This window comes from Tachysurus vachellii, chromosome 17 (assembly GCF_030014155.1).
Source record: "Tachysurus vachellii isolate PV-2020 chromosome 17, HZAU_Pvac_v1, whole genome shotgun sequence".
Lineage (NCBI taxonomy): Eukaryota > Metazoa > Chordata > Actinopteri > Siluriformes > Bagridae > Tachysurus > Tachysurus vachellii.
In genome coordinates this window covers 5876658-5903688 of record NC_083476.1, presented here as the reverse complement: position 1 = coordinate 5903688, position 27031 = coordinate 5876658, and the positions used below count along the sequence as shown (strand labels likewise).

General features: G+C 35.6%; 1 protein-coding gene across 1 annotated transcript in view; it reads left to right on the top strand.

Moving 5' to 3' along the window:
- The first annotated feature begins 3555 nt into the window (after positions 1 to 3555).
- The window catches only part of scarb2b (scavenger receptor class B, member 2b), a 33068-nt gene continuing 9592 nt past the window's right edge, over positions 3556 to 27031 (top strand). Inside the window, exons 1-7 of the mRNA XM_060890411.1 lie at positions 3556 to 4029; positions 12630 to 12787; positions 16976 to 17120; positions 18841 to 19035; positions 19188 to 19279; positions 20297 to 20416; positions 23225 to 23409. Coding sequence (XP_060746394.1) covers positions 3904 to 4029; positions 12630 to 12787; positions 16976 to 17120; positions 18841 to 19035; positions 19188 to 19279; positions 20297 to 20416; positions 23225 to 23409 — 1021 coding nt within the window. The 5' untranslated portion in view covers positions 3556 to 3903. The remainder of the gene's footprint in view (positions 4030 to 12629; positions 12788 to 16975; positions 17121 to 18840; positions 19036 to 19187; positions 19280 to 20296; positions 20417 to 23224; positions 23410 to 27031) is intronic.

The window sequence follows — 27031 nt, the reverse complement described above, 5'->3', positions numbered from 1 at the left end:
TTTTGAAGGTTGTAAAAAAAAAACAAAGTGGTTTCCCAGAGGTTCAACACAAAAAAACACAATTGTTTTCATGTGTATTTAATGTTTTTGTGTCACATTGTCTTAGACTTGTTCCTTTACATAGTCCTGACTCATGTGCTGTTGTATTGCATCTGACACCATGGTCCAGCAGTTATGAAAATGTATTTAAATCTATCCAAAACAGTATAGGTGAATGTCAATAAAACCCACATGACCAGTGAAGCTGTAATTAACTTGTAGTGCCTCTGTGCTATCCCTGTCTTAGCCAGGAAAGTGTTTTTCCATGTCCAACAGAAACCTCTGTTTTTGGAAGGAAGGGTGTGTCCTGCATGTTATCCACGTTTCTTGTCTGTTTACTTAGCAGTTCATGCTCATCTTCTGTTGTTTGAATGTACTTTGACATTTAGACCTATCTTTTTTCTTAGTACTCGATGGATGTTGGATTGGTATGTGTATTGTGTTTTGGGTTTTGGTATTGGCAGGTTGTATTTCTTTAGCTTGTTGTGATAGTTGATTGGTTGGACTTCATCTTTTTTCTTGTTGGCCTGGTTTACTCCAGCTTTTTATTGTCTCTATATGCTGTAGAATTACAGTTAAACATCACTTGAATGAAGAGATCCAAACCTTTTCCAGCATAACTAAGTCCATGAAGACATGACTGGCCAAGGCTGAAGCTGAAGAACCTGAGTGGTCCACACAGAGCCCTGACCTCACACCCAATGAACATCTTTGGGATGAATTGGCCTCCACACCCAACATCAGTGCTTGACCTTCATTAATGCTCTTGTGGCCAAATGAAAAGTGGGAATACTTCTGCAATGTGATCTTTAGCAAGCACATATGATAGCAATGTCAGTTTCTAAAAAGCATTGTCCATAAAATGTATTTTTTCCATGTCCAGTGCTTGGATGTCTCATCCAATATGTGATGATTTTTTCCCAATTATGTGCTTCAAATATGATTCAGATTCAACTCTTGTTAAATGTTTTATTGCAGTTTACCTGGCATTATGTGTTGGTTGCTTCTTTTGGTGAACAGGGTATTTATTATTGATGTGAGAATCTAGATCTAAGAATAAGTTTGAATGTGACTTAATGTAACTCTTTACATGTAACATCAGCATTTCATAGTTCATTATTGTCTACTTAAACTTCAGAGTAACCAGATTCAAATGGGATCCTATTTTATTCTGGGTAACATCAGATTATAAATTGTGCAGGCATTACATAAAGATGTCAATCCAAAAATAATCAGGTTGGCTGTACAGTGTATCCATATGTCACTTTAAAGGGTTCTTTACTTCTTAAAGTGTATAACTTTAGTTGAACTTTCATCACTACAGGCAGAGAATTTACTGTATAGAGGCCATTTATATTTTAACTTCCTGTTCAGACCACCAAAGGAAGTCTGCACAAATGTGAAAAAAACTTTTTTTACTATACACATTTTTTGTTTATCTCACCTCCAACTATTGAAAAGCATTTTTAAATCTCTCTCTCTCTCTCTCTCTCTCTCTCTCTCTCTCTCTCTCTCTCTCTCTCTCTCTCTCTCTCTCTCTCTCTCTCTCTCTCTCTCTCTCTCTCCCGCTCATACACACACTAAGGTAACTGCTTTGAAACTCAACACCCCATAGCTGACTGTGTCATAATTCTACCAAAAGGAACCACATACATCCATGAGGAACTTCAGAGCTCCAGCTGTGTAATATGTCAGTACCAGTAGGAGGGATGTTCAGATTACTTAATAAACACAGTACACTTTGTTTACACACTCTGAGTGTTTTCCAAGTATAGTGGTTGTATAGACCTCTCTCTCTCTCTCTCTCTCTCTCTCTCTTCCCTCTGACTGTTTTATTTTTATGACAAACATAGCACACCCTTTACAAATGTTCCCCCAGAGCTAGTTCTCTCTCTCTCTCTCTCTCTCTCTCTCTCTCTCTCTCTCTCTCTCTCTCTCTCTCTCTCTCTCACACACACACACACACACACACACACACACACACACACACACACACACACACACACACACACACACTCCTGTCTCTTTTCTGAGAATTCTATTCAGCCCTAGGTGAAGGTCAGATTTGTGCTTTTGTTTTCTGTGGCCTTGCACTGTCTCATGAAATTTTCCACATTTTCAGACACAAGGAGCTTTGTGTGTGTTTGTGTGTATGTGCGTTTAGGTGGGGGTTGTATAATTAAAGTTGTGGCAGAGTCTTTCACTTGAGAATTTATAAAATTGTATATTTAAGAATTGTAAAAGTTAGGGTTAGAGGCCAGCTTAGTGTTCAAATCGTTCCCTATGATGTAATTCATTTGAACTCAAGTGAAATATTAAAAAAAAGGAACTGGAAACAAAGGACCTTTGTAAGATTTACTTTAATTTATTCAACATTTTAGACATTAGTCCAGTGTTGAATATAGGAACTCTAAGTGTTAAATCTGAATTAGCGGCTGTGTGAGAAATCAGTGTATTACTTAAGTTCTTGAATGATATTATTGCCCATTGTCTTCTGTGACAGGACTGTGTGTGTGTGTGTGTGTGTGTGTGTGTGTGTGTGTGTGTGTGTGTGTGTGTGTGTGTGTGTGTGTGTGTGTGTGTGTGTGTGTGTGTGTGTGAGAGAGAAAGAGAGAGAGAGAGGAAGAGAGAGCGTCATGGTGAATACAGTCTAGCTAAGTGTGTGACCTTGCAGAGCTGCTCCAAATACACACAGGCATTTTCACCCAGTCTCCCTCCCACACACTGGATTCAGTGTTGCCAGATTTCTCCAATGTTATTTAACCTTATTTTAATCACACAACCCTGAGAGCAGTGACCTTAGACCTATAAGTTAGATTTACTTCTTTTTTTACATTAATATATTTAATAGTGAATTGGTGTTTAAAGCTTAATATCATACTATGAAGTCATAACTTAAAAAAGTATGGATTCTTAACCTATAATCCCAGTTAGACGGGTGAATATTTATGTAATGCACAGCATATCGATTAATTCAGTAAGTTAATATCTTAATCATGCAAAGAATCCATAAATGTAAATGTGTTAGATAACAGTAGTATAAGCTCAACTCTATGGCATGCTTTTAGGATTTTTAAATATTATTTACTGTTTTTAAATCTTTTCTTGAGTTTATAAGCCATGACCCATAATGACATTTATTACATTTTATAATTTATTTTTATGTATTATTATTTAAACCAAAGTTAACTAATTATTGTAATCTATCTAAAATTAGTAGTATTATATTATCTGTTAGAAGCAGTGAACTCTGGCAAATCTGGCATTTTGACTGCTTCAGCTACTCAAAATAACATCTCTGACTAATTATATCAGTCTTGAAGAGTTTTTGGCAGCTGTTAAGGATGCAATCCATACAATCCATGCAGTTGTTTTTAATCAATTCTGGGGAATCTGATGGAAAAGATTTCAAACTTGTAGTCCTGCATAACAACTTTGAACTATTTAATCTGGCAACCCAGCTCAGTTTAGTCCCTCCCTCTACCCACACTGCTCATTCATAGGAACGGCTGAGCACGCTGGACCTGCAGATAGCATGCTTCTGAAGTCGCACAAACTTCTGAAGTATTTCAAACCTAAAGTTTGAGGTTAAACTTTTTGCCTTTTTCAAGCTGCTACCTCCCTTTGCGACGATCTTATCTAAATAGATTCCCTGAATGTTTTTGCTTAGGGGGAACAAAAAAAGTGAACTTGAGAAAACACATGGTTTCAGACTGAGTGTGGACTTTTGAGTTTACCAGAGATTTGGCTTTAGACTTTTTAAGAATTCAGAGCTTTATGCTCTGTTGTGTTTATAGTTTTAGATTTTTTTAACTTTAGATTCTTTCACTTTTGAGGTTTTTTTTTGAGATTCCCAATATTTGGATGATGACGTGCAAGACCTGTTTAATCTATGCCTCTATAGTAACAGGTGTGCTCATGCTCGTAGCAGGCTTTGGCATCCTCTTGGCTGTTGATCTGAAAACACGGATGGAGCAGAAGCTGAAAGCAGTAAGTTTTTACAAACACCATTGTACAACACATACCTGCATCCTCTTTGTGAGATTTTATTTGAGACTCTGTGACAATCAGAGGCTTTCGTTGAAATGTCTGGCGTTCTTTCATGTGCCTTGGTGTTTTCCTTCTCTATGATGCAATGACAAAAATAAAACGGACCAGCGATTTTACTTGCAGGAAATGGAATACAATGTTAAATTAGCCCTTTGTCTAGTTCTTTTATTTTTTGTTTTTTTATTTTATTGTTTGCTGTGATCATTGATTTCTCACTAGGTACTCAGCAGTGTCCTATTTCTTCACTTTCTGGCTATATGTACAGTTTTATACTGAACGTCACACAGGCACTGTTACTATTTAAACATAGCAACATATCTTTCATACACTTTGAAAAATCATTAATAATGGACTTGGATTGAATTATGGAATTTCTAGGCAGTTTCAGAACGGTGGGCTCTTGTCTGCATTTATAACAGAGCACATTATATTTTGGCTGATTTTCAAAGTTGTAAAATAAAATGCTATTGTAATTGTAATTGTAATTGACTTGTGGTTGCAGTTTCTCAGTGTGTATGATGTCCTACTGAAAAGAAGGTCATGAGCTCCCTGTTTTGTACTGCTGAGCCTTTGACCCTGGTCCTTAAACTAAAAATTATGATACAGTGAATAATCTAGTGGCACAATCATTTCTCACTAAAATGAGTAATGACCTGACACCTTTTACAAATCTTTTTTAAGATCTGATTCTTGTATTTACACAGCTGTTAAAAAAAATCACCTCAATAGCAATTATGTGTAAAAAAGTGACTTATTTATTCCAAATAAGAGCAAACAGATGGGCCACCTTGATGAGTCAGTAAAATGCATCACTTGGGGGTGACGGTGCACTGGGCAGTGAGTTAAGATTCTGTAAATAGCAAGAACCAGCTACTGGGCATGATATTTTTTAACACAATTATGGCAGATGGCACACACTCTTATCGAGAGTGTTTTGCAATTACTGCATTTATGAGCAGTACAGCAGTGATACTTTGGTGGTCCTGGGATTTTTCTCACAACCTCCAGACCATTAGTTCTACACCTTAACCACTGAGCTACCACTTCTTATTTTTTAACACAAAATGTGCTTTACCAGGCAACCAGTAAGTTATAACACTTTAGTTATACACTTCTTATTCTTCAGGCAGGGATGAGTGAATGGAATAAGGAAGGCATGTCCAATCATATCTGCAAAGGGCCAGCAAAGGGTCTGGGGGCAGGTTTTCATTTTAATCACTCCGGAGCCAGACCTTGTACACGCTGACTAATGAAATACTTGCCAGGAAGTGTCGACGATATAAAACACATGCCAGATCTTTCAGAACGTGTCATTAATTAAAAGAATGAGAATAAAACATTAATATCAGTAATCTGCTGCTGGCTGTTTGGAGGTGCACATACTTCAGCTTCATTTTCCATTTAAGTTTGCATTACTGATTACAGACAATTTGCTAATCAAATGGTGTGCAGATTTCATCTAAGTGTAAAAAGTTCATCATAATAGTTATGTTCAGTTCAATACCTTACTTTTGTGTACTTTTGAGTCCCTCAGCCCAGTCCCTGCAGGAAAATACCCTCCAAGGTGGTGCATATCACATGAGACCAGCTTGAACATATTATAACACATATATTTAAGGCTAAATCGATTTCAGAATGTTATTAATGGGTCATCATGTAGTTAACCAAAATCAATAGAATGTCTAACATAACGAATTAAACACAAGACATCGATTTTTATTGCTGTCATATTGACAGGAAATTAGCCAGCATACAATAAATCAGGATATACAGCACATTCACCTTCTTTTTATTTAACTAAGTAATCTTAACAAAGGATTACAGGACAAAAGAATTTACTGAAAAGGAATAAATAAAGTATTTCTGATTTCTTATAAATGCTATGTCTATGGAATTATACATATACAGCTAGAGGTTATTTCATCCAGAGCATCATTTCCACTACTAAAATATGATCCACATCTTGAAAATGTATTTGTTGTAACTCAACCACTTCTTACATTCACACCACCTGTGGCTTATCAAATAAATACCAAAAAGATATTTCAGCCCACACCCATATATACCACCAATACCAACCACACCCATATAAAATCACTGATATGATGTGATGCTCTTGGGATTATGATCATACACTCCAGGCTTACAATGACATTCATTATGAGCTATTATTAAGACCTATTCAGATTAAAGTGGAGTCACTGTTACTAGCCTAATTCCATTATGCCACAGCTAACTTGTGTCTCAATTAATTAGTTAGTTGTAATAGGAATATGTGTAAAAAATCGTTAAGGAGTGAGCCTTAAGTTAAAGGCACTTCATTTTAATGACAGTTCTGTTTGTATCAAAGTTAAATTGGAGAAACTGCAGACGTTTGCATGAAATTAAGCTTGAGTTTGCAACTCGAGTTTGCTCAAAAATAAATTTGGTCTAGCATGACTGAAAAAGGAAATCCCTCTTGTCTTAGAAATAATGCTGACAAGCCTTAAAAAACATGTTTCAGGTGCAGATGTTTGCATAAAAGTGTATCAGCATGTCTTTTTTGTTATCACATACCAGAGTTGCTTTTGTGTTTTTGTGTTTTTTAAACAATGGACATTGTCTCAAAGCAGCTTTACAGGACATAAGAAACATAATACAATATATATATATATATATATATATATATATATATATATATATATATATATATATATATATATATACATACACACACACATATATATATATACATACACACACACATATATATATATATATATATATAATACAAACATTAATAGAATACAAAAATTCAAGATTAATACTAGACTTAATTATTTAAACGTGTTTGTATTTATATTAAATGAACAAGCTTGAGGTGACTGAGGCAACTAATTACAAATATATTCATTCGAATATATTCAATTAGACTATAGAGGAGAAAGAAAATATTTCAAATGCTGCTTTTGTATGTACAGGATATCACTCTGAATTTCTCAATAATTACATTTAGTTAGTAATTACATAACAACACTTGGTTAGTTGTATTAATTTATAGTTACGTTTAATACTGTGGAACATCCGCAAATCAACTTTGTTCCTCTTTATCACTTATTTTATGGTCGAATTCAACAGCACTGTGTAGTAAAGTTTGTATTTGTTTTGCACACGCTGAATCTGTGCACAAACAAACTTCAAAAAAAAAAATCAAAATGATGTTCAAAAAGAAATAAATAGGGTTAAAACAATGTTAAATTGTGACTTACATGTAAAATTTGTTAGATTTTAGTGTGGCTATAGAAAACTGATTATTATTATAGATATATAAATGTATTTTAGTTTTATTACGGCTGTGCGTGATTGGCAAGCAGAGACACTTGGATTATAAACCTAACAATCGTTTCATACATCTCATTTCTCGTTCAAACCATTTAAACCGTTATCTGTAACTCTTTTTCTTTATCCATGGGAAAGCATTTATGTAGCCACATTCACACACTCCCACCCAACCCCCAACCACCACCATTCACCCCTCCAACCACTGAAAAAAATCCACAGACCCTGCGCCCCTGTTTCACACACTTCATTCTTGTTCACTTTCAACTACACACCCTCTCGTATCTGTTTCATGTCTTTCCCCTCCCTTGATCTAAGGAATGCAAACTACAATAAGTGCTGTACTTGGAGAGAAAGACTGTTGATGATGGATGAAAACAGATAGTAATTTGCATAAATTTGTATACAATAAATCTAATCAGGAGGGGGAGGGGAATCCACATCAAACTGAGACTCAACAGTCTAAAAATAAAAACCCAAACAAACAACGCTGTAGTTGTTATGAAAGAGAAATTCCTTTTTTTGGTATAATGTTTGTCCTGGACGTTGAAGACAATGTTTTGTTTTTTTTTCTTCAAAGTTGAAAAAATCCTTTTGATCTTAAAATACGACAAAAACAAACAAACAAAAAAAAAAATGAACATTCACACACACACACACACACACACACACGGAGCCAAAGGGCCCCTGAACACTGTCAGATATTCTTGTGGGAACATCTGTCTGGTCCCCCTTACGATTTAAAAACATTCCCACCCAGACATCACACAGAAAGCTGTACACACCAAAACAAATCACAAACCAAAACATTCATACCCTACGCACTCTCTCAGTTTTCCTCTCTCTCTAAATTTCACATTGTAAGTAAATTAATTTTATTTCATAAAGCACACATAAAAACAAGGAAAGCAACACACAAAGATCACACACACAAATGTGTGTTTAAAGACATCCACTGACATGAATATTAATGCTGATTGTTTTATAACCTTGACAAATCTCACTTTCTCATTATTATATGCATAAATTTTAGTGAGGTATTAATATTATACATGTATATTAATATATAACCCAGATGATTTTCAGATGATTTATAAACACTTGTTGACTCAATTCACTTGTTTGTTTAACCTCAGCTATTCGGCGTGGCCTCGAGTCATATAATTTGCTGACTTCTGACTTGACTTCACATAATGAACGAACACTTGACATGACTTTGCAACAGACTACTCAATTACCCATACTTTCATAGTTAAAAAGATTGCCTATAAAGTCTATATGATTTGCGTATATTTACTGTAGTATTTATTATTATGACTCCATTATGTCTAATATAAGCCTTGAAATGTAAAGTTGAAGATGAGGCAAACTTGACTTATTAATAACATCAGTTGAATGGCAAGACTTTGAGCTTACTTGCGATTTGCAGAAACAATGAATAGGTCCTAGCTTTGTGCACGGATACTACAGCAGTTCCTCAAGTCGTTGCATTCACATGTTCCCCTTTTGAAATTAGTCATGTCATGGAAATGTATATATTGTGTTCCACTGTGTAAATAGATAATAAATCTTTGCGAAACTGCGATCAGTTAATTTATGCTTTTATTCACACTCCTTTACACATCCATTCTATCTCTTTGTTTTATCATGGACAGTATCTTACCTGCATATTTATTATTTTTGGTGGCATTTTTGAAGTTCTCTCACTCACTCACTCATTTTCTACTGCTTATCCGAACTACCTCGGGTCACGGGGAGCCTGTGCCCATCTCAGGCGTCATCGGGCCATTTTTGAAGTTATTTTTGATTTTGAAGATATTTCTGAATTGATATCAGTTTTAAATTGTTATGTTATGGCTTTAATGTATTGTTATGGCATTAATGTTGATTCAAGGTGTTGAAATTTTACCAAAAACTTGCACTCTTATATTGGAACACATTATTGGTTCTATAATAACAACCTAGTAATAACACAGTAACAATAACACAGTAATTTAAATGATGGCTGAACCATGTAAATTTATGAAGTTTAGTTGCTGGTTCAGTTTTCTCTGTGTGTGTGTGTGTGTGTGTGTGTGTGTGTGTGTGTGTGTTTTTGGTGTCGCCTTTTGTATTTTTAACAAGCTGTCTTTTTTGTCTTAATAATCTGCATGTTGACGGACAAATGGTTTATATCTGTTATAATTAATAACAAGAGTTCATACTGTAGATGTTACTGCACATCGAATGCTAATAGAGAAAAAGTATGAAGTGCCATTTTCATCAGTAATGAAGATTTCTTGGGGGCACAGTGGCTTTGTGGTTAGCATGTTTTGATTAGCGTTTACATGTTCTCTTCATGCTTCTGGGTTTCCTCCAGGTCATCTGGTTTCCATCCCAGTCCAAACATTTGTTGTAGGCTAGTTGGCCTATCTAAAATTATATGTAGTATGTGTGTGCTCTACGATTGGTTGGCATCCTGTCCAGTGTGTCCCCTGGGACCCTATGTAGGATAAGTGGTACAGAATATGGGTGGATGAATGGATGAATGGATGATGGTGGTGCTATATTGTGGTATAAGAGCAATAAGCGCATGCTGTTATTGGAAAATCAATTTCAAGGTAGATCCGAATCACGTTTTAGTCTTCATTTATACCATAATACTGTTGAATTCTCAATTTTAATTGGTAACAAGGTGTTAATTTGTTATAACAGTAGCTCTGAAACTCAGATTATTTATTAAATAAAGTAAGTAAAGCGAATTAAATGATGGAAACTATAATAGTCATCATTTGAAGAAGAGGGCACGATAGATTGTGTAAGATGGTTTGGAAACACAGACATGGATGTCATAACATGAATCAAGGACATTCTTGGCAAATTGAAACACTATATGTTTGCACCCTGGTGAACTGGACAAACATGTCGATGGTGACATAAATAAGTCTCTTGGAGAAATAACTGAGTATAAAGTTATAACAAATATCAAAACAATAATTGTAGAAATAAAGAAATTTAGAAACATGATTAAATTGTATTGCAAATGAAATTTGGTTAATGAAACTAAAACTAAAACAAACATAAAGCAGCAAAAACAACTAAAAGAGAGAGTTGTGTATGGCAGGAAAATTGGAAGCAAATGTTTTTCCCTGAAATAAAAAATTGAAAAATGAATACTCATTTTTGAATTTCTAAAGAAAAACTTTTTCTCCCAATTTTCTTGCCATACACAACTCTGCTGTTTTATGTTTGTTTTAGCTTTAGTTTCATTAACCAAATTTCATTTGCAATACAATTTAATCATGTTTCTAGATTAAAAAAAAAATCTAAATAATTAAAAAGAAATAAAAAATGTAAAAATTAATACACATTTTTGAATTTCTAAATTAAAATCAGATTAAAACGCTTAATCTCTCTGCTTGTGATGAACTTTATTTGAGCAAATAAACTTCCCTTCTGGACTTTATCACTGTTTGAAAGACTCCGGAAAATTTGGGAAACATCCTGAATGTTTACATAGCCAGTATTTTACAGGCCAAATTTTATAGCCTGCTTTTTCTTGTTTTTACTTGTTTTAATGAACCTGAAATATCATTGTTGTTTTCATGTTTGTCTCATAGTGATCATTATCAGGGAATAACGAGAAAAGTGTTATTAGTGTTAAGTGTTATTAATTTGCTGTTACCCTCCTGCCAACACATTGTGAGAAACAAGCTTGTGCCTAATTTCCTTAGGTTTTTTTTGTTTAAGTCTCACTGATCCGATAATAATCTACATTGTGTATTGTATATTAAACAGTATAGTTGTGTGGCATATAATCTAGGGAGCTTTTCTGTGTTGCTGGGACACATACTTGCTAGGCAATGAACAATAAAGGGACTAATTATTGCCCTTGAATCTTTTTTTTACTGATTTAACTGTAACAACAACGTTGACTTGGTTTTGTTCAATCAATGTGACGTTATTCTCAAACAACCACAAACACCCTCTGTTTGCTCTTTACAGTATATGACTTCATGTGTGTTACTTAATGTTCCCAGTGGGTCTAAATTTCTCCGTCTCAATTTCTGTTTACTTCACAAATGTGTTAATACTAATAAAGTTTTAAGGACTTTCTCCCTCTCTTTGTCTGTGTTTCATGTTTGTATCTTTTTTATCAATGCCTTTCTCTATCTATCTATCTATCTATCTATCTATCTATCTATCTATCTATCTATCTATCTATCTATCTATCTATCTATCTATCTGTCTTCTGTCTGTCTGTCTCGATTTCTCATGTGAAAGGAGTGTGAATATCACCAGATGTCACAAAATGTCACATTCTTTTATGGGAGTGGTGCAATGATCTTTGTGGTAGTAAGAGTGTTTGAGAACTTTCAGAGAAATCTTCACACGTTCATAATATACAGTAAGCACTTTATGATATCCATCCCCTTTTTCACTTATCCTCTCTCTCTCTCTCTCTCTCTCTCTCTCTCTCTCTCTCTCTCTCTCTCTCACACACACACACACACACACACACCATTTATTCATCGCTCCTAATTCTTTCCCTCTTTGTCCCCCCTTGTCACTTTCTCCCACTTTAACTGTGCTCCTCTCACTCTCATGCATTTCACATTTCTCTTCCTCCGTTTTTTTTTACCTTATCCATCTTTTCCATATCTCTCTCTCTCTCACACACACACACACACACACGCTCTACTACCTATGCTCCTTTCTGTCTACTGTGAAACTATTAACTAGTCCACTTAATGAATACATGGCCACTGTTCAGTAGCAGGAATTTTGAGACTAAAGATTGTGATGGGAATCTTTTCACAGAATAACCCTAGTTTGCTTCTGGCATTTTCCATCCGTGGGACTGAAGAAACCTTTTTACGCATGAGAACTTGTCTCTTGCATGCAAATTTCTCTAACAAAAACAAAAAAGCACTGCTTCAAATGAAGCCTGGTGGTGCGCTGATATGCTGCTGTGATAGTGGTTTTTGAACAAGACATGTAAAACAGCTGTTGTGTACGCACACTAAGCTAATATGTATAGATAAATACATGACACATTTCTTGTGGATGTTATAAATGCTTATTTCTTACTACAGTGCTATATTGTTGTGCTAGAGGTCATGTACATTGTGCTGTTGTTGCCATGGGAGACAGTGATGGCAGCTGGGTGTCTGAATGCACACGGGTCACGTGATTGTCACCAACTAAAGTGGAATGTGTGTGTGTGTGTGTGTGTGTTGTAGGAGATCACGCTGACTGAGGGCAGTAAAGTGTTCCAGTCATGGAAGAATCCTCCCCCTCCTGTCTTCATGGAGTTTTTCTTCTTCAATGTCACAAACCCAGATGGATTCATGGATGGAGAGAAGCCACACCTCACACAAATGGGACCATACACTTACAGGTAACACACAAACATGGCATATAGACTGCTTTAGACATTAATAATTGATCTGAAAAGGAGGTGTAAGTAAACACCTATTATACAGACCCAGATAAAATTAATAATCACCAAATAAATCACCAAACTAAAATGAATTAACTTACAGCATACCAAGGCCAATTTATTATTAGGTTGTTTATTTTATTTTTTTTTCCGGTTAAACGGCTCTATACAACTTCTATCTCACTTAAGTGTGCAGTTGGTCTCTAGATCAAACTGTGCTCGAAAGGCAGTCTGTACACACAAGGGCTTTTACAGGCAGGAACAGCAGATAGCAGCCAGTCCACAAAGGACATATCTGGCATGTGTTCCTGTACACCACGCTAGACAAAGTCCAATCCTGCAGGGTCTCCTTTTATAAAGTTTTCTTTTTCTTTAATCACAATTAATGCTACAAATCAAACTATATTACACAAAAAGTTTAATTCAATAAGGAATTCCAATGCTTGGTGGAACATTTACTTTTATATTTTTCTGCAACTCAAATTAAAATAATAAATAAATAAATAAGAGTGTCTTTTGAAAGGCATTTGCATGCCTATAGATAAGGAACAGTGACGACTGATGCGTCCTTCGGTGGAAGCACAGCATCGCTTTCATCTTTTGGGCTGGTTTCCTGTTTAATTCTCAAAATTAAGAGCATCCGGAGAAAGTTGATCTGATCGGTTATGTTATGCTAAAAAGTAGCTATATACTTACAGCTATCTATTTAAATAATTGGAACAATGTATAAATAAATAAACTGGAATTTGTGGGAACAAACATGTTGCCCATGTAGTCTTAAAACAAGTGTCAAAGCCAGATAGATATTATTATTATTATTATTATTATTATTATTATTATTATTATTATTAACATTAAAGCATAAATACATGCTGTGCTTAAATTTAGTGTTCGATTAGAGTGATTTTTTATTTAGATTTGATTTGGGTTCTTCCAATAAAATATTAATTTGAAACATTTCTCAATTCACATATTACTATTTCTTGATTTAAATGCATATAAAAGGGGGCACGGTGGCTTAGTGGTTAGCACGTTCGCCTCACACCTCCAGGGTCGGGGTTCGATTCCCGCCTCCGCCTTGTGTGTGTGGAGTTTGCATGTTCTCCCCGTGCCTCGGGGGTTTCCTCCGGGTACTCCGGTTTCCTCCCTCGGTCCAAAGACATGCATGGTAGGTTGATTGGCATCTCTGGAAAATTGTCCGTAGTGTGTGATTGCGTGAGTGAATGAGAGTGTGTGTGTGCCCTGCGATGGGTTGGCACTCCGTCCAGGGTGTATCCTGCCTTGATGCCCGATGACGCCTGAGATAGGCACAGGCTCACCGTGACCCGAGGTAGTTCAGATAAGCGGTAGAAAATGAGTGAGTGAGTGAAATGCATATAATAAAATATTGTATAAAAAAGAGCTGACTGGCAGTGTAGCCACCTACAAACAGACTCTTAGATTGACTTATTTTAATCTCTTATCACATGTCTGCAAAGTCTGACGCACATGAAATCATGTAAGTTAGATCAGCTTTCACAGATGAAGCTCTCTAGCAGCACATATGTAAGTCTGTTATTTTGGTATCAACTTCTCTCAATGAGCGTGTAGGCAACTTATGTGAATATGCTTCAGTGCACAACCTTAACTTTTACTCGAACAGAAGTCACATATCAAATTTCTTTCTTTTGTGGTCTTCTTTTTGTCTCTGTTTTTGCATAAAAGTTAGATTTGATGGTTTGACGATAGATTTGATGATATATCTTATCATTAGCAGTGCATAATGAAATAGAGCAGAGCAACATCAAAAAATATCAAATATTAGTGGGGGGAGCAGTTTGATTATTTCAGGGGACGTGTCCTTTCAATATTTATTGCCACTATATAACATATTTCATTGAAATAAAAACACATAACAGAGTGTTATTAGTTGTTAAGTGACCTTAATCAGTTTCATTCAATTATATTTTTTATATCTTTATTATACCATTACACCAATCCAGAGATTGTACAATATAACAAAGCACCGGTTCTGTCAGGTTCTGGTGCAAGACATTAGACAAAAAGAGTACCTAAAAAATACAGAACAGGTGCACAGACAGTGAGTACAAGACATGTGCAGTGACAGTAAGTGCAGGTCATAGTAGATTACTTTACCATTGACTCAGCTGGTACTATCTCCTCTGTGTGTTATTTTATGTGTTATCTCTACCACTTTTAGTTAATATGCTGGAACAGCTATATTACAGATAACACAAGTGAAAATCCTTTAGTGTATATATTCATCACATGCTTTACATAATTTAAACAATCAGGCCTTTCAGTTCTCCAATCTTGCCACAGGGGTTGCAAGCCAGTTATTTCTAATTTCTGATGGTCAGAAGGAGCTGCACTGCGTCATTGGATTTAGAGAAATCGTTCGACAGAGTGCCGGGAGAGGAGCTATGGTACTGTGAGAAGTGGCAGAGAAGTACATCAGCGTAGTTCAGGATATGAGAGACGTGTGTGAGCAGTGAGATGTGCCATTGGTCAGACAGAGGAGTTCAAGGTGGAGGTGGGGCTACATCAAGGATCGTTATTGAGTCCCTTCTTGTTTGCTATGATGATGCTTGCGGATGACATTGTGATCTGTAGTGAGAGTAGGGAGCAGGTGGAGAGCACCTGGAAAGGTGGAGGTCTTCTCTGTAAAGAGGAGGAATGAAAGTCAGTCAAAGTATGACAGAATACATGTGTATGAACTAGAGGGCGGGAAGTAGAACAGTAAGGTCACAGGGGGCTGAGGTCAAGAAGGTGCAGGAGTATTTGGGGTCAACCATCCAGTATGACGGGGAGTGTAGAAAAGAGGTGAAGAGGGGAGTGCAGGCGGGTAGGAGTGGGTGGAGAAAATTGTCAGCAAGAATCAAGGGAAAGGTTTAAAAGACAGTAGTGAGAGCAGCTATGCTGTGTGTGTTAGATACTGTAGCAGTGAGGAAAAGACATGAGGCAGAGATGAAGGTAGCAGAGATGAGGATGTTAAGGTTCTCTTCAGGAGTGACGAGGATGGACAGGATTAGGAACGAGCACATCAGAGGGACGGCTCAGGTTGGCTGTTTTGGGAACAAGGTCAGAGAGACTAGATTGAGATGGTTTGGACATGTACAGAGGAGGGAGATGATTATATTGGTAGAAGGATGTTGGAGATGGAGCTGCCAGGTAAGAGGAAGGACAAAGAAGAGATATATGGATGTGTTAAATGAGGACATGAAGTTAATTGGTGCTAGAGTAGAGGATGCCGTGGATAGAGTTAGGTGGAAACAGATGATTCGGTGTGGCGACCCCTAAAGGGAAAGGCCCAAAGTGAAAGAAGAAGGCCTTTCAGTTCTCCAAGTGAAGAATAATGGGATATTGTTTGTGAACTTTTCTTCACTGTAACGATGTACGAGTATGTAACCATGTAACTGATTCTTGGTATTGGTCTAATACACTGAATGTGGTTAAGTTCTTCTGCTCTTCTGAGCCTTTTATCATTCAGAAATACTACACAAATAAATCTAATGTGTTAACTACCGGACTGCAAAAATGAGCTTATTATTGTAAATGTTTTAAATACTTTAGAACATCTGACACATTAAATCTCTACTTGGTTAAACTGGTTAACACTTAAAGTGACGTTCTGATAAACATGGATTTAACACTTTTGCAGTTTCAGTTTGACATAAACAACTAAACATTTCTCTAATTTGAAGGGAGAAAACTGATTCAAATTCTTGAATTCTTGAACTGATTCAAATTCTACTTTAATCCCTTAAATAACATTTTACAATATTGGAGAAAATATCACTTCAACGTCTAATATACATTCTGTTCATCATGATTTTATATTATGAAATTTTTTTTTTATATTTGAAATTTGTATAAATATTATATATGTATGTAATACATACATACATATATAAAACATTACTGAAATATTAATGAACACTTTATGAACTATCCTTTTATTTTTTATTATTACTTTATTCTTATCCTTACATATCTATTATAGACTTAAATGCTGAATGATCTGGTCACATTTATTTCTTTTAAAAGATTTCTACAGAAATGTGCAGATAAATAGTGTGGTCTGATTTGCCTGACAACAGTGTCTTTCTTGAATTACATTGTATTGCGTTGCATTGATTTATTTAGGGAGTACAGACCCAAGGACAATGTCACCTTTGTGGGAAATGGAACAGTTTCTGCTCTGACCACCAAAACCTTTGTGTTTGTGCCTGAAATGTCAGCTGGAGACCCGAGTTCGGATCTCGTAACTACTGTTAACATCCCAGCTGTGGTAAGTGTGTGTGTGTGTGTGTGTGTGTGTGTGTGTGTGTGTGTGTGTGCGTGCGTGCGCGCATAAAATATAGTTCCGTATACGATAAAAGCTATAATATAAATGTTATAATGTTTTTTGGATTACAATAGAGTGATTAAAAGATGCTCCATTAAATCTTCCTGTGTGAGCTGACCTTCAATAGCCACAAATTACCTTTTAACAAATAAAATAATGAGCTATATTTAGTAAGTGTTTGGGTGAAGAAGCCTATTCATGTTGGGGGAATAAAGCCTATTCATGTGATTTTGGAAAAATAAAACAACGTTGTGAATTGGCACAACAATTATAAACTTGTGCTTGAAGTCAGGAATATACCACCTTAACTCCTTGTGTCTGTGGTATGAAGGTCTCTCAGGAGTAGTGAAAAGTCCACTTCCGAACTCCATTCATGCAGCACATTCATTCATGAACAAAATAGCAACATCAGGTATTAACCAACAATATATTTCAATTTCTCAGCAATAAAATAAGAGCATGTACATGCCTGGTACAAGCATGCTAACTGTTAGCACTTCTGAAAGTTTTCAATGATCCAGTGCATTTAGAAATTATCTAGTAGTAATAAGCTTGAGTGTCAGGACTTGTGTAAGTTTGCAAAATCTTTCTCTGTTCAGTGTGGACACATCTTTGATGATAAGAAATCACGATTACCAAACTAGTCCAGTCATTATTACACAGTATTGCATTACCAGTCAGCAGCAGTTCAGTGGGGTAAATACATAGCAGCCCATTAATCAGCCCATGTCAGTCCTCAGCTTTAAGGAAATCTACAAAAGCCAGTCACACATTCATTGGTATATAAATAATGTTATCACAAAAAAAGACATTATGTCTAGTAAAGATTAATAGTATGTAGATTTATTTAAGCCAAGTTGAAATACTACACCGGCCAGCTAAGAGATCGAGAATGGAGTGTTTTCCCTTAAACCTCACTGCTCCAGGGGTGTTTTATCATGACTGGACCCATGAGCCCTACTTCCAAAGTTAAAAAAATTTCACTATGCTGTAATATATATGTGACAAAATATATAAATAAAATAACAGTGAGTTAAGATTAAAATGTTTTGGTGTAAAGTAGACAGCTTGGGGTTTTCAGTGTTTGATGTTGATTTGGTTTAGACAGTTAGATATGAGATATGTCTCTGCAGAATGAGTGAATTACAGCAATCAACATTGCTGAGTATCTTACACAGATCACTACACTTCCTGCTTCAAATCAGCACTAATACCAAACCAAATCTCACAAATTTCTACCAAACCTGTTTAAATACTCTCTAGCTTGTCATGTTACCAAGAAAGAGTCTCCAGTGACTGAAAACATACTGACTATTTCAAAGCACTGACACCAGAGACTCCTTCCATAAGTTTTAGATACTGTAAATGTCTCCTCACTGAATATATTTTTTAATGTGTTCATTATTGTCTTTATGTTTTTAATAGTGTAGTCCCTGTAAAAAAGCTTTAACTGCACAGACAATATTAGCATGAAAGTATTGAAATACACCTCTTTGGAAATATAGCTGACTCAATTACCATCGCTGCTGTTTTAGAAAATTAATCAAGATCTTCTTAGCAATCAGATCAAAACTGAAGCAGTGAAATGGTATGATGTGTAGTCAGCACATATCACCTGCTAAAAAGTAATTCAGCTCTACATTGTCTGTTTCTTTTTTTTCAGGCGGTGATGAATAAATTAAAGGATGTGGGTTTTTTGATCAGATCAAGCATTGCTATGTTCATGTCTTCAATGAAAACCACCATGTTTATGACCCACACTGTGGATGAGCTGTTGTGGGGCTTTAAGGATCCTCTGCTCAGTCGTTTACGCTCTGTAAAACCTGAGGTGGACGAGAACTTTGGCCTCATGCTATATGTACGTATCACTCACTCTATTTGTTTGTAATTAAGAATATCATGAATATAACATGGTTACTGCTGTATGTATCACTGTTTATTTATTTGTCTGTCCATTGTCTGTCCGGATTCATATTAAACAGAAGTTTATGTTGTTTCCTTTGTACACAGAAAAATGGAAGTAACGATGGCGAGTTTGTTTACTACACCGGAGAAAATAACTACTTGGACTACGGCCGAATCCACACTTGGAAGGGTGAAAAGTAATGATCTTTTATCATCTCTACCCATTTTTTACTAGCATGCCAGGACAATAGAGGGAAGGAAAAGGAGGGGGGGGGGGGGGGGGGTGTTCCTCTTTATAAAGTGTTTTATTCCTCTTCTAATACAGCAATTTGACAACAATTGTCAATTTTTTTTTAGAATGTTTTATCAATTTATGGTTAGATTTAATGTGGAATATCTACAAAAGCTACATCCTAATTGCTTATAAATTGTCATGTTTTGACAATCACACAAAATAAAGTTTTCCTAAATAAAGTTTTAGCCATAGATAATACAGAACATCCAGCATACAACTCTCTGTATGAGCTCTAACGTTATAAACTGTAACATATTTGAATGAGCACATTGCTATAAAACTGTGATTTGCATTACACTAGTGTCAGAGCTGCTTAAATATATTGGGAAATTAAAGACAAACGAATCATTTCACAGCACTGTGGAACAATGAAAATAATGTTAACTGGATGGATTGTATGATCCATATGATCCTTTTTTTATGTCACATTTCAGATAATAATTATTTGAAAGTACTTATATTCATCTTTATTAGTAATAAAATAAGCGACATTATTTGACATAAAGACAAACCATGGCCAAGACATCAGAGTATACTTAATTTCTCTTATTTCATAGAAATATTTATGAACTCTAAGCCTAATTTTTGAACTTGTATGTATGTATCATATAACAATTTCCAGTGTCTATTTTCTAGTTTATAAATTTGTTAATATAACAAATAGAACCAATAATAGAATTGGAAGTCAAGCATGTTTTTTAATGTATATAAACAGAAGTGTCATACATTATGTAGATAATAACCAGACATAAACACGGACGTCTTCGGACAGTAAATAGACAACAGTATTTAAATACCTTACCATCAAAACATTAAAGAGTTACCATTGGAAAGAATTATAATTATATAATTATAATTATTTTACTGATTAATGATCTTATATATTTGGGGTATTGATGATATATATGTTTACATTCAGGTTGATGTCGTATTGGGCCACCAGACAGAGTAACATGATTAACGGGTCAGACGGTAGTGCTTTTCACCCATTCCTGACTAAAGAGGAGCGACTAAATGTATTCACAGCAGATCTCTGCAGGTAAAGTAGTTAATTATTAATCACACTATATTCTCTACACAGATGTTTAGTCTTTGGTTTGATGATAAAATGCAGGTGTTTTTTTTTTATTATATTAAAATATGGGTTGATGGTTCTTATTAATTATGTCAGTTATCAAACGTTAATACATTTGAAACTGCAGCCCATGTTAGTCACATGTGGAGATGGTGGTGGTGGGGTAGTGATGGTGGTGGTATGTGGTGGTAGTGGGGGTGATGGGGTGTTGGTTATGTGGTTGTGCCGGTGATGGGTTGGGGTTAATGGGGTGTTGGTTATAGTGGGAGATTGGGGGTTGGTGGTAATGGGGTTGGGAGTGATGGGGTATTGGTGATGGTGGTGATAGTGGTGGTGGTTAGGGTGGTGGGGATTGTGGTGTTGGTGGAAGTGTGGGTTTATGTGATCCCTGGCCTGTTTATGTGATCCCTGGCAAGTTTTGTCAGAGTTTTAAAAAAGGAACTTTCTTCACTTGGCGGCAATTGCTGTTCTCATGAAATATATCCTGCCTTTTGTTGGGTCGGATACTTTAACTGGCGGAGGGCCAACGGCACAGAGAATATTGTGTACTGATGGAAGTGTGATCTTCAAACACTCTTTGTTTAGAAGGAAATTATGGCATTGCAGGTTGTAGAATGAAAATAAGATTACAAATTTTAGGAAGTCAGGTTCCTTGTTCTTACATACGCCCGTAACAAATTACAGACGTCAAATTAAATATGTATAAAAAAAAGATGGGAAAAAAATAAAACCATTGGGAGGATGCTGGAACTAATAGAAAGGAAATTAGAATATAAAAGCACTTTCCATGTTCCACACAGACTTTCTGACAATCCTTTAGTTAAAAATTCAATTGATTTTTCAGTGCAAGCTGAGTTTTACTTCCTAGTTAAAACTCAACATTTTTTATCTATTTTAACCTTTTGACTTATATTATGAAATAAGCATGAAATTGGGTCATAGGTCTCTTAGTTTCCAGTGGAACAGTGAAACACATCCACAACTATGCCACAACTATTTGTTAAAGGTTAGACAGCTGAGATCCCACATAACAACGAGGAGAAAGAAAATGGAGGATCGGAAAGATGACGCTAAAAACAAATGAAATTTATAATAAAAATTAATAAATTATAATTAACTAAATAAAAACACAGCAATTCCAGTTGAAAAATACTCAAAATTAGTATCATTTATAATTGTATATGATGTTATGTTAATATTTCTGATGTTCAGTCATTTTTTAGCATTTTATATTACTGTATGATACGAAGTGAACAATTTGTTCAATTAATTTTTCTGGGAAAGCTTCCCAACAGTTTTTGCCATGTGGTTGTGGAGATAGTGTGTCCAATCAGCTACAATAGCAGAAGGGGTTGAGCACTGATGACAGACGAGAAGCTCTGGCACAAACTTATTGTTCCATTTCATCCAAAGATATTCAGTGGGGTTGAGGTCAGGGCTGTCTACACGTCAAACATGGAACAGCATGTCTTTTTTGTTTGTACACAAGGTTATTGTCATGCTGGAACATGTTTGGGTTCTGCCTCATAATTCCATTGAAGGGAAATTCTAATGCTACAACAAAGAAATTGTAGTGTTTGGGGAAGACCTTTATATGAGTGTTATGGTTAACAAACTTTTTGGGCTTCTACAATTCAAATATTGAGCTCATTTGTGGGGTTTTTTTTGCTTGTTTTTTTCTCTTGGCAGAACTCGGATTTTGGATTTGCATTAAATAACTGTCTATTTATATGATAAATCAATATAAATACTTTGCTGATGTTGGCTTGTGGTTTTTAATGATAATATTGACATCATCCAACTGTAGTAAACCTTTGGAAAATATTCAGTTTTAAGTTAAGATTAAAAAACCTTTTCCTCCAGCTGTTTTATATTTTTAGTTTTTTTGTTTATTATGTAACTGTTATTCCTGACCTCCAACCTAGGTATCTGTCATACTCATTTTTACAATGACGGAGGGTTTATTTTCAGTGAGACCCTTGCCCTAAATGTACACACCCCATCCCTTCTTTGTTCAGCGTGGAAAGAATCTGCATGACGCTCATTCTCCTAGTGTTTGGACCTATGACAGCAAAAAAAAATTCACGTACCTACGATGTTAAGGAATTCTTCAAGGGCTTATAAGAGTTAAACAAATATTTAGACAATCATTACCAACAAGTATAAAACAGTCTTTCTAAAATATTTCCAAAGAAAGTGGTAATATGTGATACAATATGAATAACTGGTCTGTAATTGGATCATAACATTGCTATGTAGTGAACAGAGCACTTACTGTACATTAATGGCTTGTTTGTTTTCTGTTTTCATCCCACTGAACTTTCCCCTGATTTTTCTTTTTAAACCGGAAAAAGGGAACAAACTGTTTACCTTGTTCATAGGTTATCTCATTTCAAATCTCAACTGATTTTCCTGTATGGAAAGGAATAACTTCCCATAATTCTAAACATTGGGATAAACAAAGACATTAGAAAAAAGTCAGACCGCTTTCATTTATTCATCTTGTCAAGTGGGATAAATGTTAAAATCCTGTGGATAAATCCTCAAGATCTTTAATATAACCAAATAATCTATCATTTGTTTAATATAAATGAATAAAATGTCACAACTTTTTCTGTAGTATTAGTTCTTTATTATTTATTACTCTTATTATTAGTTATTAACAGTTTACTTTTTGAATAATGCTTTCCTGGTTAAACGTCTTAAATGTCTATAAACAGTAATGGTGTGTTTTATTCTTGTCATTCTTATTTACTCATGTACTTATTTTAGGTCCATCTACATGCTGTTTGAGAAAGAGGTGACTGTGAAGGGGATTCCAGCGTATCGTTACACTCCTCCTCGTGCTGTATTAGCCAGTGGAAAGAACAATCCTGAAAATGAAGGTTTCTGCCTTGAGACAGACAAAGAAAAATGCCTGGATGATGGAGTCTTAAACGTAGCAGTGTGTCGTAAAGGTAATACTGTGTACATTATATGGACTTAAAGTGTTTGGACAGCTGGACATTTACGCTTTATAAAAAATCTCGCCCCAGAGTTGGTCCGTTTGCTGCCTATAACAGATCCCATTTTTCTGGGAAGGCTTTCCACTAAATACAACCACTAGAGAATTTGTAGAGTCAGGCATTGGTAATAATAATAAGAATAATAATAATAATAAGAAGAAGAAGAAGAAGAAGAAGAAGAAGAAGAAGATGATGATGAAAAAGATGCAATTTTTTAAATTAAAAAGCACAAAATATTATTTACTACTACTATTTTTAACACTAATGGATGAATCCACAAAATGTGGTGCAATTTAAACTTTAAAAACCATAAAATTACATTTTTCATCGTTATACTTTTTTTAAAATATTTTTTTATTTCTAATATCGAATCTAATAAAATGTGCAAGGTTTTTTAGCTATCAGGATAGATAGATAGATAGAGAGATAGAGAGAGAGAGAGAGAGAGAGAGAGAAAGAGAGAGAGAGAGAGAGAGAGAGAGAGAGAGAGAGAGAGAGATGGATGGATGGATGGATGGATGGATGGATGGATAGATAGATAGATAGATAGATAGATAGATAGATAGATAGATAGATAGATAGATAGATAGATAGATAGATAGAAAGATAGAATAACATTAAAGTTTAATGTAAGAATATAGCCTATAATATATAAATATAGCCTATAATGTACACACCAAACACATTTAAAATAGACCTTACAAGTAAATCAATAATCTGCAATAAAAACTATTAATTTAAAAAAAAATAATAAAAGAAATTATGACAATTATCACCAAATTCACAGTGAATCCATGAAGGTCATTAGACATGCATCACTTAGAAAACACCAGTGGCTATGTTAGCTTAGTTATCAGTATTTAAGTTAAATATTATCCAGGTGTTAATGATTATCCTAAGACCAGCTGTGTGTGAGCTACTCACATTGGTTGGATTTTTATTATGAACACTTGAATAACCAAATACACCAAATTTGCATGCTTCATTTTTGTTTTACTTCCCAAAATGAATGTAAATCAATTTTAGCCAGATGTTTAGTACGTATGTGTGTGCGGTTGAGACCGTTAATGATAATCGGCAAACAGTCCAAAACTTTAGGTAAGATCTTCCTCCTCCTGACCAAAGACATGTTGTAGGATGACTAACATCTCTAAATTGTCCATAATGTGTGAGTAGGTGTGTGAACGTGCCTGAGATGGGTTCAGGGAGTGTCTCCACCTGAAAATGGATGGATGGATGATTTATTCACTTTCTAAAATGTCATTTCATTCATTGTAACTCTAAGCACTCTAAGCCCCTGAACCCTTATGAATGAATCTTAACTTCCCCTTCCCCAAAATGCTGTTTCAGTGTTTCTTTATAGAGCAAAAGTAATGACGTGGCATCAGTTAACCATGAAAAAGTCATCCTGTTATAATAATTCAGCTTCAGCTTACAGTGAAATGTATACATCAGATATGGGTTTCTAAATAAACACCTTCTGTCAGAGCTTAGGCATGTGATGCCCTAACCAAAACACACACACACACACACACACTAGGTACTCTCTAAACCTTGTCACCTGACACAGAGGTCCTGGCTCATTTCTAAGCTTCCACCTGCTGTGTGTGTATGTATGTGTGTGTGTGTGTGGGGGGGTGTTTCCATTGCCTCAGGTTGTGTGACCTTGGCTTCATTTTGCACAGTCCTCTCAGACATAAGTGTTAACTATTAGTAAATCATTATGGTGTGTATATTTCAAGATTATGCTCAATTCATTTTTTTTGCAGTAATCATTTATATGGAGTCTAATTTCAGTCCCTCTCTCTTACATACTCCACTTGCACCAAGTTTTCATTTGTGGTCAAACACACACACTGGAAAACAGTCCCCTTTATCCCACTAAGACGTTCTATAAGTGTTCTATGACTCTATCTCTCTCTCTCTCTCTCTCTCTCTCTCTCTCTCTCTCTCTCTCTCTCTCTCTCTCTCTCTGTGTGTGTGTGTGTGTGTGTGTGTGTGTGTGTGTGAGCAAGTGTGTGCATGTGACTGAGTGTGTTATGTGCCATTTATTTCAGTCTTGTGACCTTGTACCGTGTTTTACATGGAAGATCCAAATGATATTTGGCAACTTGGTGTGGAACAGAAAAATCAGTTCAGAGCTTGATAACCATTTAACACAATAGGTTTACCAAACATCACATTATCACCTTCAGCTTCTCAATTTCTCAACGTATAATTCTGTGGCAGTCCAGAAATTCTGTTATCCAATTGGGAAAACAGCTCAGATGCATAAAGCCTTCGGGATTTTATTAAATACACTGTTTGTGTAGTGTATTAGTTTTACTGATCAACCTGTCATGCTGGTTTATAGTGTCTCGTGACAGATTTTATTTTTTAAAACCAAGTAAATGTTTTTTAGTAATAACCTGTCGGCTTTTATCTAAAAGAAATCAAATGATTAGGTTATGGTTAAGAGGTTATTGGTAAGTAGGTATATGATTATGGCAATATGTAGCTACAGGAATACAGAAGTCAATAGAAGCTCCTTACAAACAGCCAAACATTCAGTGTGTGTGTGTGTGTGTGTGTGTGTGTGTGTGTGTGTGTGTGTGTGTGTGTGTGTGTGTGTGTGTGTGTGAAGTCTGATGATTACTCACTTGCTTTTTTAAAGGTTGTTGACCGTTATGTTATAAGAGAAGGGTTGAAGGGGTGTATCACGCAGACCTGTGTGTGTGTGACGGTACATTCACCGTTCACTTTATTAGGAACATCTATACTCCTTCACAATTATGCAGTTATCTAATCTGCCAATCATGTAGCAGCAGAACGATGCAAAAATTACAATGCAGATACAGGTCGGGAGTTTCAGTCAATGTTCACATCAAACATCAGAATAAAGAAAAAACATGGACTCTGTGTCCCTGTGACTTGTTGATAAGAGTTCAGAGTAAAAAGGTCAGCTGCCAGGAAGGTTATAGAAACTCGAATGACCAGAAAAGCATCTCAGGTGGATGAGCTACAACAGCATAGGGTTCCGACGCGGTCTTCTGCTGAAGCGCATCCTCCTCATGGTCAACGTTTTGTGCTTTCTGAGATGCTTTTCTGCTTGTCACACTTTTTTTTCTCATGTGCACATTAACTGAAGCTCTTGACCTGCATGATTTTACTGTGCTGCTGCCACACGATTGATCAGATAACATCATGAATGAATTCAGTGCATTATTAAATGTCTCATTAGAGAATTTACTTGTCCTGCAATCTTTGTATACAGGAACATTGTGTAATGAACATTGTGTAAAGAACATTGTCTCAGAAGGTATTTGGATCATAGAGCACACAGTGCAATCATAGACAAGCATCATGTAATTTGGGGTTATAAAAATAACGGGAAATTAAACCGACAGCCAAAACGTCTAGAAAGTCTGGCTGAGGTTATTGGACATGATGGTATTGTGACAAAGGTCACACCCTTGGAAAGCTTGAGCAATTAAAACAGCTCGGATTCTTTCATGTAAATATCTAAGGAAATAACTTCACTGACATTGTTCTTGCTGCGAACATCAAACACAATGGTGTGATGTACTGCTCATTT